This window comes from Hemitrygon akajei, chromosome 3 (genome assembly GCF_048418815.1).
Source record: "Hemitrygon akajei chromosome 3, sHemAka1.3, whole genome shotgun sequence".
Taxonomy (NCBI): Eukaryota; Metazoa; Chordata; class Chondrichthyes; order Myliobatiformes; family Dasyatidae; genus Hemitrygon; species Hemitrygon akajei.
In genome coordinates, this window is record NC_133126.1 from 105016528 (window position 1) to 105033157 (window position 16630).

The 16630-nt window shown below is 40.6% G+C and overlaps 1 protein-coding gene across 2 annotated transcripts in view; it reads right to left on the bottom strand.

Moving 5' to 3' along the window:
• LOC140725279 (solute carrier organic anion transporter family member 2A1-like) overlaps nucleotides 1–16630 on the bottom strand; it is a 282196-nt gene that overhangs the window by 220608 nt on the left and 44958 nt on the right. For both annotated transcript variants that reach the window (XM_073040547.1, XM_073040546.1), the window contains one exon: nucleotides 10543–10705. In XM_073040547.1, coding sequence (XP_072896648.1) covers nucleotides 10543–10705 — 163 coding nt within the window. The remainder of the gene's footprint in view (nucleotides 1–10542; nucleotides 10706–16630) is intronic.

Genomic DNA, 16630 nt, shown 5'->3' on the forward strand with positions numbered 1-16630 from the left:
GCAGCTGAGTGCTCCGTTTGCAGTATGTGGGAGGTCAGGGCGAGCACAGCTGTCCCTGATGACTACATCTGCAAAAGGTGCATCCAGCTGCAGCTCCTGACAAACCGTGTTAGGGAACTGGAGCTGGATGAACTTCGGATCATTCGGGAGGCAGAAATAGACAGGAGTTTCAGAAGATAGTCACCCCTAGGAGTCAGGAGACAGGTAGTTGGGTGACTGTCAGGAGAGGGAAGGGGAATAGACAGGAAGAGCAGAGCACCCCTGTGGCCATTCCCATCAACAATAAGTATACTGTTTTGGACACTGTTGATGGGGACGACCTACCAGGGACAAGTTGCAGTGGTTGTGTCTCTGGCACTGAGACTGGACCCTCAGCTCAGAAGCGAAGGAGGGAAAAGAGGAGAGCAGTAGTGATAGTGGATTCGATAGGGGGTCAGATAGGAGGTTCTGTGGAAGAGATCGAGAATCCCGGATGGTCTGTTGCCTCCCTGGTGCCAGGGTCAGCGACATCTCGGATCGAGTTCTCAGTATTCTCAAGAGGGAGGGTGAGCAGCCAGATGTCGTGGTCCATGTCGGGACCAATGACGTGGGTAGGAAAAGTGAGGAGGTCCTGAAAGGTGAGTTTAGGGAGCTAGGTGCCCGACCTCCAGGATAGCAATCTCAGGATTGCTACCAGTGCCACGTGCAGGTGGGTTTAGAAATAGTAAGATAGTGCAGATCAACACGTGGCTGAAGACATGGTGCAGGAAGGAGGGCTTCAGATTTATAGATAATTGGGCAGTTTACCAGGAAAGCTGGGACCTGTTCCAGCAGGACGGTTTACATCTGAACTGGAGAGAAACAAATATTCTTGCAGGTAGGTTTGCTAGAGAGGCTCCAGTGGATTTAAACTAGATATGAGTGGGGAGGGGAAGCAGAGTGTAGGAACAGATGTATGGGAAAAGGAAGAAAAAGACAGTAAAGTTCTTTGTACTGTTAGAGATAAACAGAGAGGAGGAGGTGGAGAATTTCTTAAATGCATTTATTTTAATGCTAGGAGCATTGTAAAAAAAAAAGGTGGATGAGCTTAGAGCATGGATTGATAACCTGGAAATATGATGATGTAGCTATTAGTGAAACATGGTCACAGGAGGGGTGTGATTGGCAACGAAGTATTCCTGGATTCCATTGCTTCAGGTGTGATAGAATTGGAGGGATGTGTTGTGTTGCTTGTCAGAGAAAATATTACAGTGGTGCTCTGGCAGGATAGATTAGAGGGCTCATCTAGGGAGCCTATTTGGGTGGAATTGAGGAATGGGAAAGGTGTAGTAACACTTATAGGGGTGTATTATAGACCACCTAATGGGGAGCAATAATTGGAGGAGCACATTTACAAGGAGATGGCAGATATTTGTAGTAAGCACAGGGTTGTGATTGTGGGAGATTTTAATTTTCCACACAGACTGGGAAGCCCATACTGTAAAAGGGATGGATGGTTTGGAGTTTGTAAAATGTGTGCAGAATAGTTTTCTGCAGCAATACATAGAGGTACCATCTAGAGAAGGGGCAGTGTTGGATCTTAAGTTAGGGAATGAAATAGGTCAGGTGACGGAGGTATATGTCAGGGAGCACTTCGGGTCCAGTGATCACAATATCATTAGTTTCAATATAATTATGGAGAAGGCTAGGACTGGACCCAGGGTTGAGATTTTTGATTGGAGAAAGGTTAACTTTGAGGAGATGCAAAAGGATTTAGAAGGACTGGATTGGGACAATTTGTTTTATGGGAAGGATGTAATAGAGAAATGGAGGTCATTTAAAGGTGAAATTTTGAGGGTACAGAATCTTTATGTTCCTCTTAGGTTGAAAGGAAAGGTTAAAAGTTTGAGAGATCCATCGTTTTCAGGGGATATTGGAAAGAATGTAAGAAGAATCTTAAGAAAGAAATTAGAAAAGCTAAAAGAAGATACGAGGTTGCTTTGGCAAGTAAGGTGAAAATAAATCCGAAGGGTTTCTACAATTATATTAATAGCAAAAGGATAGTGTGGGATAAAATTGGTCCCTTAGGGTATCAGAGTGGATGGCTATGTGTGGAGCCAAAAGAGATGGGGGAGATTTTGAACAATTTCTTTTCTTCAGTATTCACTAAGGAGAAGAATATTGAATTGTATAAGCTAAGAGAAACAAGTACGGAAGTTATGGAAACTGTGACGATTAAAGAGGAGGAAGTACTGGCGCTTTTAAGGAATATAAAAGTAGATAAATCTCCAGATCCTGACAGGATATTCCCTAGGACCTTGAGGGAAGTTAGTGTAGAAATAGCAGGGGCTCTGACAGAAATATTTCAATCGTTATTAGAAACGGGGATGGTGCCGGAGGATTGGCGTATTGCTCATGGAGTTCCATTGTGTAAAAAGGGTTCTAAGACTAAACCTAGCAATTATAGGCCTGTCAGTTTGATGTCAGTGGTGGGTAAATTAATGGAAAGTATTCTTAGAGATGGTGTATATAATTATCTGGATAGACAGGGTCTGATTAGGAATAGTCAAAATGGATTTGTGTGTAGAAGGTCATGTTTGACAAATCTTATTGAATTGTTTGAAGAGATTACGAGGAAAGTTGACGAGGGTAAAGCTGTGGATGTTGTCTATGTGGACTTCAGTAAGGCCTTTGACAAGGTTCCGCACGGAAGGTTAGTTAGCAAGGTTCAATCGTTAGGTATTAATATTGAATTACTAAAATGGATACAACAGTGGCTGGATAGGAGATGCCAGAGAGTAGCGGTGGATAACTGTCAGGTTGGAGGCTGGTGACTAGAGGTGTGCCTCAGGGATCTGTACTGGGTCCAATGTTGTTTGTCATTTACATTAATGATCTGGATGATGGGGTGGTAAATTGGATTAGTAAGTATGCAGATGATACTAAGGCAGGTGGCGTTGTGGATAATGAAGTAGGTTTTCAAAGCTTGCAGAGAGATTTAGGCCAGTTAGAAGAGTGGGTTGAACGATGGCAGATGGAGTTTAATGCTGATAAGTGTGAGGTGCTACATTTTGGTAGGAATAATCCAAATAGAACATACGTGGTAAATGGTGGAGCATTGAAGAATGCAGTAGAACAGAGTGATCTAGGAATAATGGTGCATAGTTCCCTGAAGGTGGAATCTCATGTGGATAGGGTGGTGAAGAAAGCTTTTGGTATGCTGGCCTTTATAAATCAGAGTATTGAGTATAGGAGTTGGGATGTCATGTTAAAATTGTACAAGGCATTGGTAAGGCCGAATTTGGAGTATTGTGTACAGTTCTGGTCACCGAATGATAGGAAAGATGTCAACAAGATAGAGAGAGTACAGAGAAGATTTACTAGATCACATTTTTTTCAGATATTTACAGATTAGAAACTTAGAATATTATTTTACCTACTTGTCCAGTATCACATCAAACTGTAATTACAGAAAAAAATTAGGTTTAAACCCCCTATCAGAAGAGTTTAATAGCAATTATTTATAATCTGATTACAAAAATACGTCTAGGTACATCTGATAAAATTAAGAATGAATGGGAAAGAGAACTTCAGGTATTTTTACCTATAGAGAAATGGGAGAAAATTCTCCAACTAGTTAACACTTCTTCAATGTGTGCTAAACACGCTTTGATACAATTTAAGGTGGTTCATAGGGTACATATGTCCAAGGATAAGTTAGCTCATTTTTATTGCCATATAAATCCTGTCTATGACAGATGTAAGTCTGAGGTAGCTTCCTTGACACATGTTCTGGTCTTGCCCTCTTTTGGAAAAATATTAGAAAGATATTTTTGATATTATTTCAGAAGTTTTGCATATTGATTTACAACCTTATCCTATTACTGCAATTTTTGGATTACCAATGATGGACTCTAGTCAATTATCCTCGTCAGCTTGCCGTTTGATTGCATTTGTTACATTAACAGCCTGAAGATCCATTTTATTTAAATAGATTCTAATACCCCTACTACATTTCAATGGTTTTCCCAAACTATAACATGTTTAAATTTGGAAAACATTAGGAGTGGCACTGGCGACCCTTTGGTTAAATTTGAACAAACTTGGAGACCATTTATTCAATATTTTGATATGATGTAAGCTAACTTTTTCCGAAACCTTCTCAATAATCTTTTGTTCGTGCATAGAGGAGCGGATTTAATGACAAATAACGATTTTAACCAATGAAACATGGCATCCCAGCTTTTGTTTCATTTTTATTTTGTTTTTTTTTTGTTAGTTTAGGGGGACTTTTTTTTGTCTTGTAAAAAACTTTTCTCTTTGAATCTTTCTCACACTTAGTTACTAAGAGATTGGGTGGCTTTGATTATACGTGTTACTCGGAATCTGTTTATGTATACATAAGTGCACATCTGACTTGAGAAGGTTATTTAAAAATCAACTCATCAGAGGTCAGGATGGTTATGTCCTGCTAAGGGCTAAGAATAAGGGTTGTAAGGTAAGAAAACCTTGGATGCCCTGAGTGCTCACCAGTTTGATTTTTAAAAAAGAAAAAGAAAGCATACACAAGATTTGGGCCGCTAAAAGCAGACTGGACTCTTACGAAATATAAAAACAGCAGTAAAGTGCTCAAGCGCGTAATTAGGATGGTCAAAGGGGGCCATAAAATGTCCTTGTCAAACAGAATCATGGAAAGTCCCAAATTAAAGCTGAATCAATTTCATAGGGCATTGCACTGTATGTTACTCGCCTGTTGCTAGTGAGGAAAGCATATTTGTCAAAACCCCAGCAATCTCTGCACCTGTAGATGCTATCTAAATGAACCTTTGCAGGGTGTTTGATTAAGTCCCTCATGATAGATTGATTCAGAAGATAAAGTAGTATGTAATCCAAGGTGAACTGCAAGTCTGGATTCAATACTGGCTTAACCATTGAAGACAGAGTGAAAGGCTGTTATTCTACTTGGAGGATGTGACGAGTGTTGTTACACAAGGATTCATGCTGTGACCTCTTGTTTGTGATTGGATAAAATGTAGATAGCTGGATTAACAAATTTACAGATGACACCAAGATTGGTGGAGCTGTGAACAGTGCAAGGGACTATCAAATAACAGAGCAGAATACAGATGTTATAGATATGGTAAGATGGAATTAAATATGGGTAAGTGTGGTAGAAATGGTTAAAACTAGTCTATGTTGGGATACTTGACCATTCTGGAGCAGATGGGCTTAAGATGTGACTAAATGCATTGATGAAGGTAGAGCTGTAGACATAGTGGAGATGGATTTTAGCTAGGTACCCCATGCAAGGCTTAATGAGAAAATAAGGAGGCATGGGATCCAAGGGGACATTGCTTTGTGGATCCAGAACTGGCATGCCCACGAGTCATATTCTGCATGGAGGCTGGTGACCAGTGGTGTGCCTCAGGGATCTGTTCTGGGACACCTACTCTTTGTGATTTTTATAAATGACATGAATGAGGAAGTGGAGGGATGGGTTAGTAAATTTGCTGATGACACAAAGGTTGGGGGTGTTGTGGATAGTGTGGAGGGCTGTCAGAGGTTACAACAGGATAGGATGCAAAACTGGGCTGAAAAGTGGCAGATGGAGTTCAACCCAGGTAAGTGTTTGACAAACCGTATTGAATTTTTTGAAGAGGTTACGAGGAAAGCTGATGAGGGTAAAGCAGTGGATATTGTCTATATGGACTTCAGTAAGGCCTTTGACAAGGTTCCGCACAGAAGGTTAGTTAGGAAGGTTCAATCGTTAGGTATTAATATTGAAATAGTAAAATAGATTCAACAGTGGCTGGATAGGAGATGCCAGAGCGTAGTGGTGGATAACTGTTTGTCAGGTTGGAGGCCGGTGACTAGTGGTGTGCCTCGGGTCTGTACTGGGTCCAATGTTGTTTGTCATTTACATTAATGATCTGGATGATGAGGTGGTAAATTGGATTAGTAAGTATGCAGATGATACTAAGGTAGGTGGCGTTGTGGATAATGAAGTAGGTTTTCAAAGCTTGCAGAGAGATTTAGGCCAGTTAGAAGAGTGGGCTGAACGATGGCAGATGGAGTTTAATGCTGATAAGTGTGAGGTGCTACATTTTGGTAGGAATAATACAAATAGGACATACATGGTAAATGGTAGGGCATTGAAGAATGGAGTAGAACAGAGTAATCTAGGAATAATGGTGCATAGTTCCCTGAAGGTGGAATCTCATGTGGATAGGGTGGTGAAGAAAGCTTTTGGTATGCTGGCCTTTATAAATCAGAGCATTGAGTATAGGAGTTGGGATGTAATGTTAAAATTGTACAAGGCATTGGTAAGGCCGAATTTGGAGTATTGTGTACAGTTCTGGTCACCGAATTATAGGAAAGATGTCAACAAAATAGAGAGAGTACAGAAAAGATTTACTAGAATGTTACCTGGGTTTCAGCACCTAAGTTACAGGGTAAGGTTGAACAAGTTAGGTCTTTATTCTTTGGAGCGTAGAAGGTTGAGGGGGGGACTTGATAGAGGTATTTAAAATTATGAGGGGGATAGAGTTGACGTGGATAGACTTTTTCCATTGAGAGTAGGGGAGATTCAAACTAGAGGACATGAGTTGAGACTTGGGGGCAAAAGTTTAAGGGTAACACAAGGGGGAATTTCTTTACTCAGAGTGGTAGCTGTGTGGAACGAGCTTCCAGTAGAAGTGGTAGAGGCAGGTTCGGTATTGTCATTTAAAGTAAAATTGGATAGGTATATGGACAGGAAAGGAATGGAGGGTTATGGGCTGAGTGCGGGACAGTGGGAGTAGGTGAGAGTAAGCATTCGGCATGGACTAGAAGGGCCGAGATGGCCTGTTTCCATGCTGTAATTGTTATATGGTTATAAATGTGATGTGGTTCATTTTTGGTAGGCCAAATATGATGGCAGAATATAGTATTAATGGTAAGACTCTTGGCAGTGTGGAGGATCAGAGGGATCTTGGGGTCCAAGTCCATAGGACACTCAGAGTTGCTACACAGATTGACTCTGTGGTTAAGAAGGCATAAGGTGCAGTGGCCTTCATCAATCGTGGGATTGAGTTTAAGAGCCAAGAAGTAATGTTGCAGCAATATAGGACCCTGGTCAGACCCCACTTGGAGTACTGTGCTCAGTTCTGGTCACCTCACTACAGGAAGGGCGTTGAAACCATAGAAAGTGTTTGGAACGACAGAGGATGAGAGGTGACCTGATAGAGGTGTACAAGATAATGACAGGCATTGATCATATGGATAGTCAGAGGCTTTTTCCCAGGGCTGAAATGGCTTGCACAAGAGGGCATAGTTTTAAGGTGCTTGTAAGTAAGTACAGTGGAGATGCCGGTTAAGTTTTTTTACGCAGAGAGAAGCAAGAGCGTGGATTGGGCTGCTGGCAGCAGTGGTGGAGGCAGATACGATAGGGTCTTTTAAGAGTCTGGATGGCTACATGGAGTTTAGAAAATTAGAGGGCTATGGGTAATGCCTAGGTAGTTCTAAGGTAAGGAAATGTTTGGCACAGCTTTGTGGGCCGAAAGGCCTGTATTGTCCTGTATGTTTTCTATGTTTCCAAGGCTGCTGATGTGTGTCCAGAATAGCCTTGGATAATAAGTGTAGTACCAGCAACTCCAATAAACAAGATACTAGACCCCTGGAACCAGGAAGGAGGATGCATCTGGGGGTAAATTATGAGTCCTGATAACAGGGAACAGGAAGAACTGTTAGACTCGTGCTGAGAGATAACTGACGTCTTTTAAACGATGATCATGGACTGACTGTGGGATGCTAAACAAAGTTATGTGAAGTTGTTTGTCTTGCTGTATAAATATGAACTCTGTATAACCTAAAAATCAGTTCAGGTGGTGGTGGAGACTACGGCAGACTCTCCATGAAGTCATGTTAATAAACTCTTAAAAGAAAACTTGAAGTCACTCTGGCGTTCTTAGTTACTGTTTCCACAACAGTAAGTGTGAGGTATCGCACTTTGAGAGGTCAAATGAAAGGAGAAAGCATACAGTTAATAGAATTAAAATACAGGGGATCTAGGTCACAGTTGACTGAAAGCAGGTATGGAAGTGCATGAGGTGATTAAAACTGTATGTAACATGCTTGCCATCAGGGTAGAGGGACTGTGTAAGGAAATAAAACCGCTGTCAGACAAAACTTTAGTCAGACCACACCTGAGGTGTGATGTACAGTTATGGTTGCCCATATTAACAAACACAAAATACCTTGGCAGGTCAGGCAGCATCAACAGAAAGGAAAAAACTGAGGTTTCAGGCCAAGACCCTTCATCAGGATTAGAAAGGAAGTGGGGGAGGGCGGGAAGAGCGAGAAGGAGGAGTACAAGCTGCCAGGCAATAGATGAAGTTGGGAGAGGGGCTTGCTGGGTAGGTGCAGAAGGGGTGGTAGTTGGAGAAGGGAAAGAAGAAATCCAGAGAGCAGAGGAGAGTGGACCAATGAGGAGGAGAGGCACCAAATTTAATCAGTAGATTAGAGCTGTGGATGGTGATACAGTCATAGGTATACAGGGAGTAAAGGAGGGGTCAGTACAGGGGCTCCTATATTGAGAGTCAGAGGGGTGGAGGTGAGGGAGCCCTTTCTTACCACCTGCCAGCAATCCGTCAAGAAGTCCAGGATCCAGCTACACAAGGCAGGGTCAAGGCCGAGGTCTCTGAGATTCCTGTTGAGCCTGGATGGAATTGTGATGTTCTTTGAAGCAGGAGAGCATCCTCTTTAAAGAACAGGGTTGCCTTTATCTGCATCTCCTCTATTTCCCAGACATTCACCCTCATCCCATCTTCCTGAGTAGGGATTGAGCTCCCTTCATCCTCACCTACCACTCCAAGAGCTTCCACTTCCAGCACACCATTCTCAGTAACTTCCATCATCCTACACTAAGCCTAAGCACATCTTTCTTTCCCTCCCACTTCCCACATGGATTGCTCTTTTCATGTCCATTCATCCCTTTCCACTGATCTCCTTCCTGGCACTTATCCCTGCAAGTAGGACAAGTGCTACACCTACTCCTTCACCTCCACCCTCACTACCATTCAGAGCCCCAAACGGTTCTTCTAGGTGAAGCAACACTTCACCTGAAGTCTGTTGGAGTCATCTCCTTTATCCAGTGCTCCTGGTGCAGCCTCCTCTGCATTGGTGATACTCAACATAAATTGGGGACCCCTTTGAAGTACCGGCTACCTCATAACTTAAGAGTTCTGTCTAATCTTTCCTTCCTAAAGCTTAACTATGCTTCCTTCTTCCTCTTGGCTGGAAGCTTTGCATCTCAGCAATCTACTATCCTTTCCCTGCCTCAATGGGACAAACATATCCAGAAATCAATGCAAGAGCTCCCTAATCAACCTCCACATTTCTGTGTATATTTCCCTGAGAACATCTGTTCCTAATTTACACTCCCAAGTTCCTGCCTAATAACATTGTATATATCCCTCCCCAAGTGAAACATCTTCCTACTGGTCTGCTCCTATCCTTGTCCAAGGCTATGCTAAGGGTCAGGGAGTTGTAGTCACTGTCTCTGAAATGCTCACTCACTGAGCAATCTGTCATCTAACCTGGTTCATTGCCCAGTCCCAGATCCAATATGGCCTCTGCTCTAGTCATGCTGACTAGAGCATATAGTCCATATATTCTCAGGAGACCTTCCTGGGCACACCTAATACATTCTGCCCCATCCAAACTTCTTACACTAAAGAGGTGCCAATCCATATCAATTTTAACTAGTAATTGAAAGCTTATCTAAACTAGTTCCTTCTGTCTACACAACTCATATCCTTCCATTCCCTACATACACATATGCCTATATTAAAGCCTGTTAAACACCTCTATCATATTTGCCTTCATCATCACCCTGGCAGCATATTCATAGGCAACCACTACTCTATTAAAAAAAAGATGCATGGTCTGTACATCTCACTTGATCTTATTCCACTCACCTTAAATATATGCCCCTCAATCTTACAAACTTCTCAGTTGCTCCTTCAGACTCAGCCATTCCACAGAAAACCACCCAGGTTTGTCCAACCTATCCCCATAGCATAAGCCCTTTTATGCTGATAGAATCCTGGTAAACTTTTTCTGCACTTTCTCTGAAGTCTCACCATCCTTCCTACAATGGAGGACCTGAATTGGATACAGCCCAACCAGGGTTTGTGAAGCTGCAATTTAATTCTTTACTCTTGAATTCAGTGCCTGTTCACTTTCCACCCTATCAACTTGCATGGCTATTTTCAATAAGCTATAGACTTGAACTCAAAGATCCTTCTGCAGAACAGTTGTGTCCTGCCATTGTGCACTACCCCTTTACCTCTGATTTACCAAAGTGCACTACTCCACACCTGCCGTATTCTATATTACCACATGCCATCAATATTATCATTAAACACTGGCTCAGGTTGTGAGGCCTACATTCCCTTGAACAAAAACATTAAAAAATGTATATCATTCTGTCCACTCAGAGTTCAAAATGCCAGAGATTTTTAATAATCTAATTTTCCACTTGTACCTCTTTATCCTTATTAACAGGTAAGAGAAAGTAAATCCAGCAGTACTATGTTGCCTTACCGACTATGGTCTTGCTGTACTGATGTGGCTCAAATATGTAGTGGGGCAGTGTAAGCAGGAAGGTTCCAGCACTGAGTAGAAGGCCGCCTAATCCAACCACTTTTGGGCGGTGAACTCGACTTCCAAAATAACTAACAAAAATAATCAGAACTGAGTTCCCAACCTGAAAGAAATTACAGCAGAAACTGTTACTTGTGAAAACATAATGAAGGAATATCTTTCAAATAAGAACGATTTATTATAAATGTCACTCACCATTACCCTGGACATTACATGAGCAGATTATGTGCAAATCCACTATCTCCAAGTGCAATTTTAATCAAATAGCAATACTGTCTTTAAAAGAAGTGATTGGATCATCTAATCCAATTTCATTTGTACCACTTTCATCTGTTTTCATTAGGAAGTATCTGAAATATGCTCCTTGATTGTGTTCTTTAACAAAGTTCCTCAAATTCACAGCAATGTGCCTAGCCACATAGTCGTGAGTGTTCAGCGACTAGAGCAGTGGCTAATCACACATCCTTGCATCACTAGGCAGTGACACAACCAGAAAGAATACTCTTTCATCATACATCTGTAGGAAATTAGCCAGAGTTTTTGATTGCATACCAAATTTCCTCACACCTAATTAAGTATTGCTGCTGTCATGCCACCTTTATGATTGCATCAATATGTTGGGTTCAAGATAGACCACTGAGATGTTGATGCCCAGGAACTTGAACCTGCTGAACTCTCAATGAGCATTGTTGTGGTGTGTGTCCTTTTGACTTTCCCTTCCTGAAGTCCATATTCAATTCCTGGGTCTTAAAGACATTGAGTACAAGGTTGCTATTATGGCACCACTCAATCAACTAATTTAGCTTGCTCCCATACATTTCTCCCATCACCATCTGAGATTCTGCCAATAATAGTGGTGTCATAAGCAAATTTCTAAATACCATTTTAGCTGTAACTAGTCACATAGTCATGAGTGTAGAGGGACTAGAGCAGTGGACTAAGCACACATCCTCACATCACTAACAATGCCTCCACAGTCTCTTCAGCTACCTCTTTCTGAACTTTGGGGTGTAGTCCACCTTTTGACTGTCCAGCTTTCCAAGTACCTTCCCCTTAGTGATAGCAACTGCACCCACTTGCACACCCTGACACTCGTACATTTCTGGCATATTGCTAGTGCCTACCACAGTAAAGACTGATGCAAAATACTTATTAAGTAGGTCCGCTATTTCTTTGTCCACCATTACTACCTCTCCAGCGTCACTTTCCAGTGGTTCCATATCTACACTCCTCACTTTTACTCTTTATATATCTGAAACAAGCTTGTATCCTCTTATATTATTCAATAGCATACCTTCATATTTCATCTTTTCTCTCCTTATGATTTTTTAGTTACCTTTTGTTGGTTTTTAAAAGCTTCCCAGTCCCCTGACTTCCCACTAATTTTTGCTCTATTATACAGTGGCATGCAAAAGTTTGAGCACCCCTATAAAAATTTCTGTTACTGTAAACAGCTAAGTGAGTTAAAAGATGACCTGATTTCCAAAAGGCATAAAGTTAAAGATGACACATTTCTTTAATATTTTAAGCAAGATTACTTTTTATTTTTCATCTTTTACAGTTTCAAAATAACAAAAAAGGTAAAGGGCCCGAAGCAAAAGTTTGGGCATCCTGCATGGTCAGTACTTAGTAACACCCCCTTTGGCAAGTATCACAGCTTGTAAATGCTTTCTGTAACCAGCTAAGAGTCTGTCAATTCTTGTTTGGGGAATTTTCACTGATTCTTCCTTGCAAAAGGCTTCTAGTTAGTGAGATTCTTGGGCCGCCCTGCATGCAGTGCTCTTTTGAAGTCTATCCACAGATTTTTGATGATGATTAGGTCAGGGGACCGTGAGGGCCATGGCAAAACCTTCAGCTTGCACCTCTTGAGGTAGTCCATTGTGGATTTTGAGGTGTGTTTCGGATCATTATCCTGTTGTAGAAGCCATCCTCTTTACATCTTCAACTTTTTTATAGACGGTGTGATGTTTGCTTCCAGAATTTGCTGGTATTTAATTGAATTCATTCTTCCCTCTACCAGTGAAATGTTCCCCGTGCCACTGGCTGCAACACAAGCCCAAAGCATGATTGATCCACCCCCGTGCTTAACAGTTGGAGAGGTGTTCTTTTCATGAAATTCTGCACACTTTTTTCTCCATACATACCTCTGCTCATTGCGGCCACCAAAAAGTTCTATTTTAACTTCATCAGTCCACAGGACTTGTTTCCAAAATACATCAGGCTTGTTTAGATGTTCCTTTGCAAACTTCTGATGCTGCATTTTGTGGTGAGGACGCAGAAAAGGTTTTCTTCTGATGACTCTTCCATGAAAGTCATATTTGTGCAGGTGTTGCTACATAGTAGAACAGCAGAACACCACTCCAGAGTCTGCTAAATCTTCCTGAAAGTCTTTTGGAGTCAAACAAGGATTTTGATTTGCCATTCTAGCAATCCTACAAGCAGTTTTCTCGGAAAGTTTCCTTGGACTTCCAGACCTCAACTTGATATCCACCGTTCCTTTTAACTGCCATTTCTTAATTACATTATGAACTGAGGAAACGGCCACTTGAAAACACTTTGCTATCTCCTTATAGCCTTCTCCTGCTTTGTGAGCATTGTTACGTGCCCGTGACACATGACTGTGGTGTACTTGTCACGTGACAGGTGCTGAAGCTATACTGGACTTGAGGTAATGGTCTTGTGATGGTGGAGTGATGTCATTTTCCCACCAGTAGAGGTCATGTGACAGGTTTTTTTAACAGGGTATAAAAGGAGGACTCCTCCCTGTGAGGAGGGGCAGTTTGTGGCTGGATTTGCCATGTTGACTTCATGCCACTGCGTGATTTAATGTTATGACGCAGTTTAGTTGAAAGATGGAGTTTTATCTAATGCCTACAGTTTAAAAGGTCATTGCCAGCGGTTTCTTTATAATAATGCTAGTTGAGAATCAGTGAAGAGTGAAGATCGGAGTTCGGGAGTTAAAAGATCGAGGAAAGTTGATTTCGACTGTGAAACAGGTTTGACCTTGTTTGATCCTCATTTGGAAGGAATTCGTTGACTGTGCTCGTGTTAATCCCTGTGAATAGCAGAAAGGATTGGGAACAGTTTTGTAAAGGAAAGGTCAGTGCCTTTAAGCCGTTTCATTTTCCATCTGCGTAAAATTCTTCGTGGGAAAAGTAGTTCGACTGGGAACTGCAACAACACGACATGAAAGAGAATTTAAATCGTCTTAAAAAGTCTCTCCCTTAAATGAACTGTAAGAATTTAGAACTTTTGCAACATCGTTTTAAGAACTGTTTAAGCTTCATTGCTTTAAGAACTGTTTCAGCTGCCGCACAGCAGCTGATTTCTGGTTACGTGAGTGGTTTGTTTACTTTTGGGGGTTTGTTTTCAGTGTTTAATAAACGTGTTATTTGTTATAAAAACCCCTGCCTCACTCGTATATTTATTGTTGCTTGGATCCGTAACATAAATATGGGGGCTATGTCCAGAATGGATCATTTGAGTTTAAATGCTTGTTAAGTTTTGAATGGTGTTTTGGAAAAGGAGAATACTTGATTCTTTTGTTTGATTGGCTTGCGAGTGGTATTCAGCAACAATGAATATTGATGAGTTTTTGGCTTCGCCAGACGTGCAGTTGTTAGCGAAGGCGAAAAAAACTGAGGTGTCTGAGATAGCTAGTAGATTGCAACTTAAAGGTATTTTGAAGACTACATCAAAGGCTCTAATACAGAGAAAAATCGCGTCAGATTATGTGGATTCGGGTGATTTTGATGAATCGATTTTAGAGTCATTTCCAATAAGTGATATAGAGATGCAGTTGCAAATCGAACAAATGAAGTTGGAACAAAGTAAAGCAGAATTGGAGGGTTGTAGGTTAGAAGCTGATCAGAAAAAAAGGGAATTTGAAAAAGTGATGACGGAATTAAGGTCTGGGAATCAGTCTTCTAGTACTAGAAAACCGTTTGTTGCTAGTCAAGAAATTAAATTGGTCCCTCCATTTAGTGAAACAGAAGTGGAAAGATATTTCCAACATTTTGAAACGATTGCTCAGATTTCAGAGTGGCCGAAAGATAAATGGTCAGTGTTGTTACAAAGTGTAATTAAAGGTAAAGCACAACAAGTTTATACAGCTTTAACTGCTGCGCAAGCACTTGATTATGATATTGTGAAAAAGCATATTTTAAAATCATATGAATTGGTCCCAGAAGTGTATAGAGAAAGATTCAGAAGTTTGAAGAAGTCTGTGAAAAAAACTTATGTGGAATTTGCCTATGATAAAGCTGTGTGTTTTGAGCGATGGGTTTCTTCTAAAAATGTAAATGGGGACTATGATACATTGAAAGAGCTGATTTTAATGGAGGAATTTAAAAGAAGCAAATCTGTTGAAGTAAAGACCTACTTAAATGAGAGGGATACTGATACATTGCAGGACTCTGCTAGATTAGCTGATGAGTATGTTTTAATCCATAAGAATAAATTTCCTCAGGGCAGAATTTTTAAGAGGAAAAATAACACGGAGACTCAAGGTAAATCAGAAATTAAATCAGAAGTTAATGAGAAAGGTAAGGAGGAAGGAAAATCTGTGAAGGAAAGACAGTTTGGTCTTATTTGTAACTATTGTAAGAAACCTGGCCATGTTATAGCTAACTGTTTCAGATTGAGAAAGAAAGAGAAGGAAGCAGTTCCAGATGCTTGTGTGCAACATACTGAAGCACCTGTGAAATTACAGGGTTTGATAAACACAAATGAGGTTTTGTTAGAGTCTGACCAAGTTAGAAAGGGATATGATCATTTTATAACTGAAGGGTTTGTATCCTTGAAAGAAGGATCTACTCTGATGCCAATAAAAATCCTTAGGGATACTGGAGCTTCTCAATCACTGATGTTAGACAGTGTATTGAAGTTTAATGAAGAGTCTGATTCTGGTGAGGTAAATTATATAAGAGGTGTTGGGAGTGATTTTATGCCTGTACATTTGCATAAAGTAAATTTAAAGTCAGGGTTAGTTACAGGATTTGTTAAAGTAGGATTACAGCCTAGCTTACCTGTGAAGGGTATTTCTTTATTGTTAGGTAATGACTTGGCAGGTGGACAAGTTTTTCCTGAAGTGCATTTGACAATGGAGTCAGAGGAACCAGAGATGAATTCTAACACAGATTCTTCCTGTGTTGTGACTAGAGCTATGGCTAAAAAGATTGATGCGCAGAATGAGGTTGTTACTCATGACTGTTCAACTCAGGATTCGAGTTTTGAGGATGTGTCAGAGACTTTCTTACCTTCGTTGTTTGAACAAGATTCTTGGAGTAAATCTGACTATGAAGATTTATCTCTGTCTCGGAAGGAGATGATAGCAGAGCAGAATAGAGACCCTGAGATTATAAAATTAAGAGAGCAAGCTCTACTAGATAGTGAAATTGAGAAAGTGCCAGTAGGATATTACTTGGAAAAAGGAGTGTTGATGAGGAAGTGGATTAGTAAGGAAATACACACTAATTTGTTGGACTATGTTTTGAAATTTAAAGACAGGTTACATAAAGCTTGTAGCTTAGCCAAGGAAAATTTAAAATTGGCTCAGGAGAAAATGAAAATTTGGTATGATAAAGAAGCTAGGTTGAGGATGTTTAAGCCTGGAGATAAGGTGTTGGTTCTTTTCCCAGTACAAATGAATCCTTTACAAGCTAGATTTCATGGTCCTTATGAAATTGTGTCTAAAATCAATGATGTGGATTATGTGATAAAAACTCCAGATCGTAGAAGGTTAACACAACTTTGCCATATAAATATGATAAAACCATATTATGAGAAACAATCTGATACTGTGACTGTTGTGGTTAGTGAGAATGAGCTTGATTTAACTAGGAACATGATAGATGATTCATCTGAATTTCATTCTAAATCCAACATTGTTTCTGTTGGGTTACCAAATTCAACCATTCTGGAAAATATTGATGAGAAACTAGCACATTTCCAGCCAGAGCAGAAACAACAGATGAAGGAATTAATTTTTAAATATAAGGATTTGTTTCCAGATGTTCCGAGAAGGACT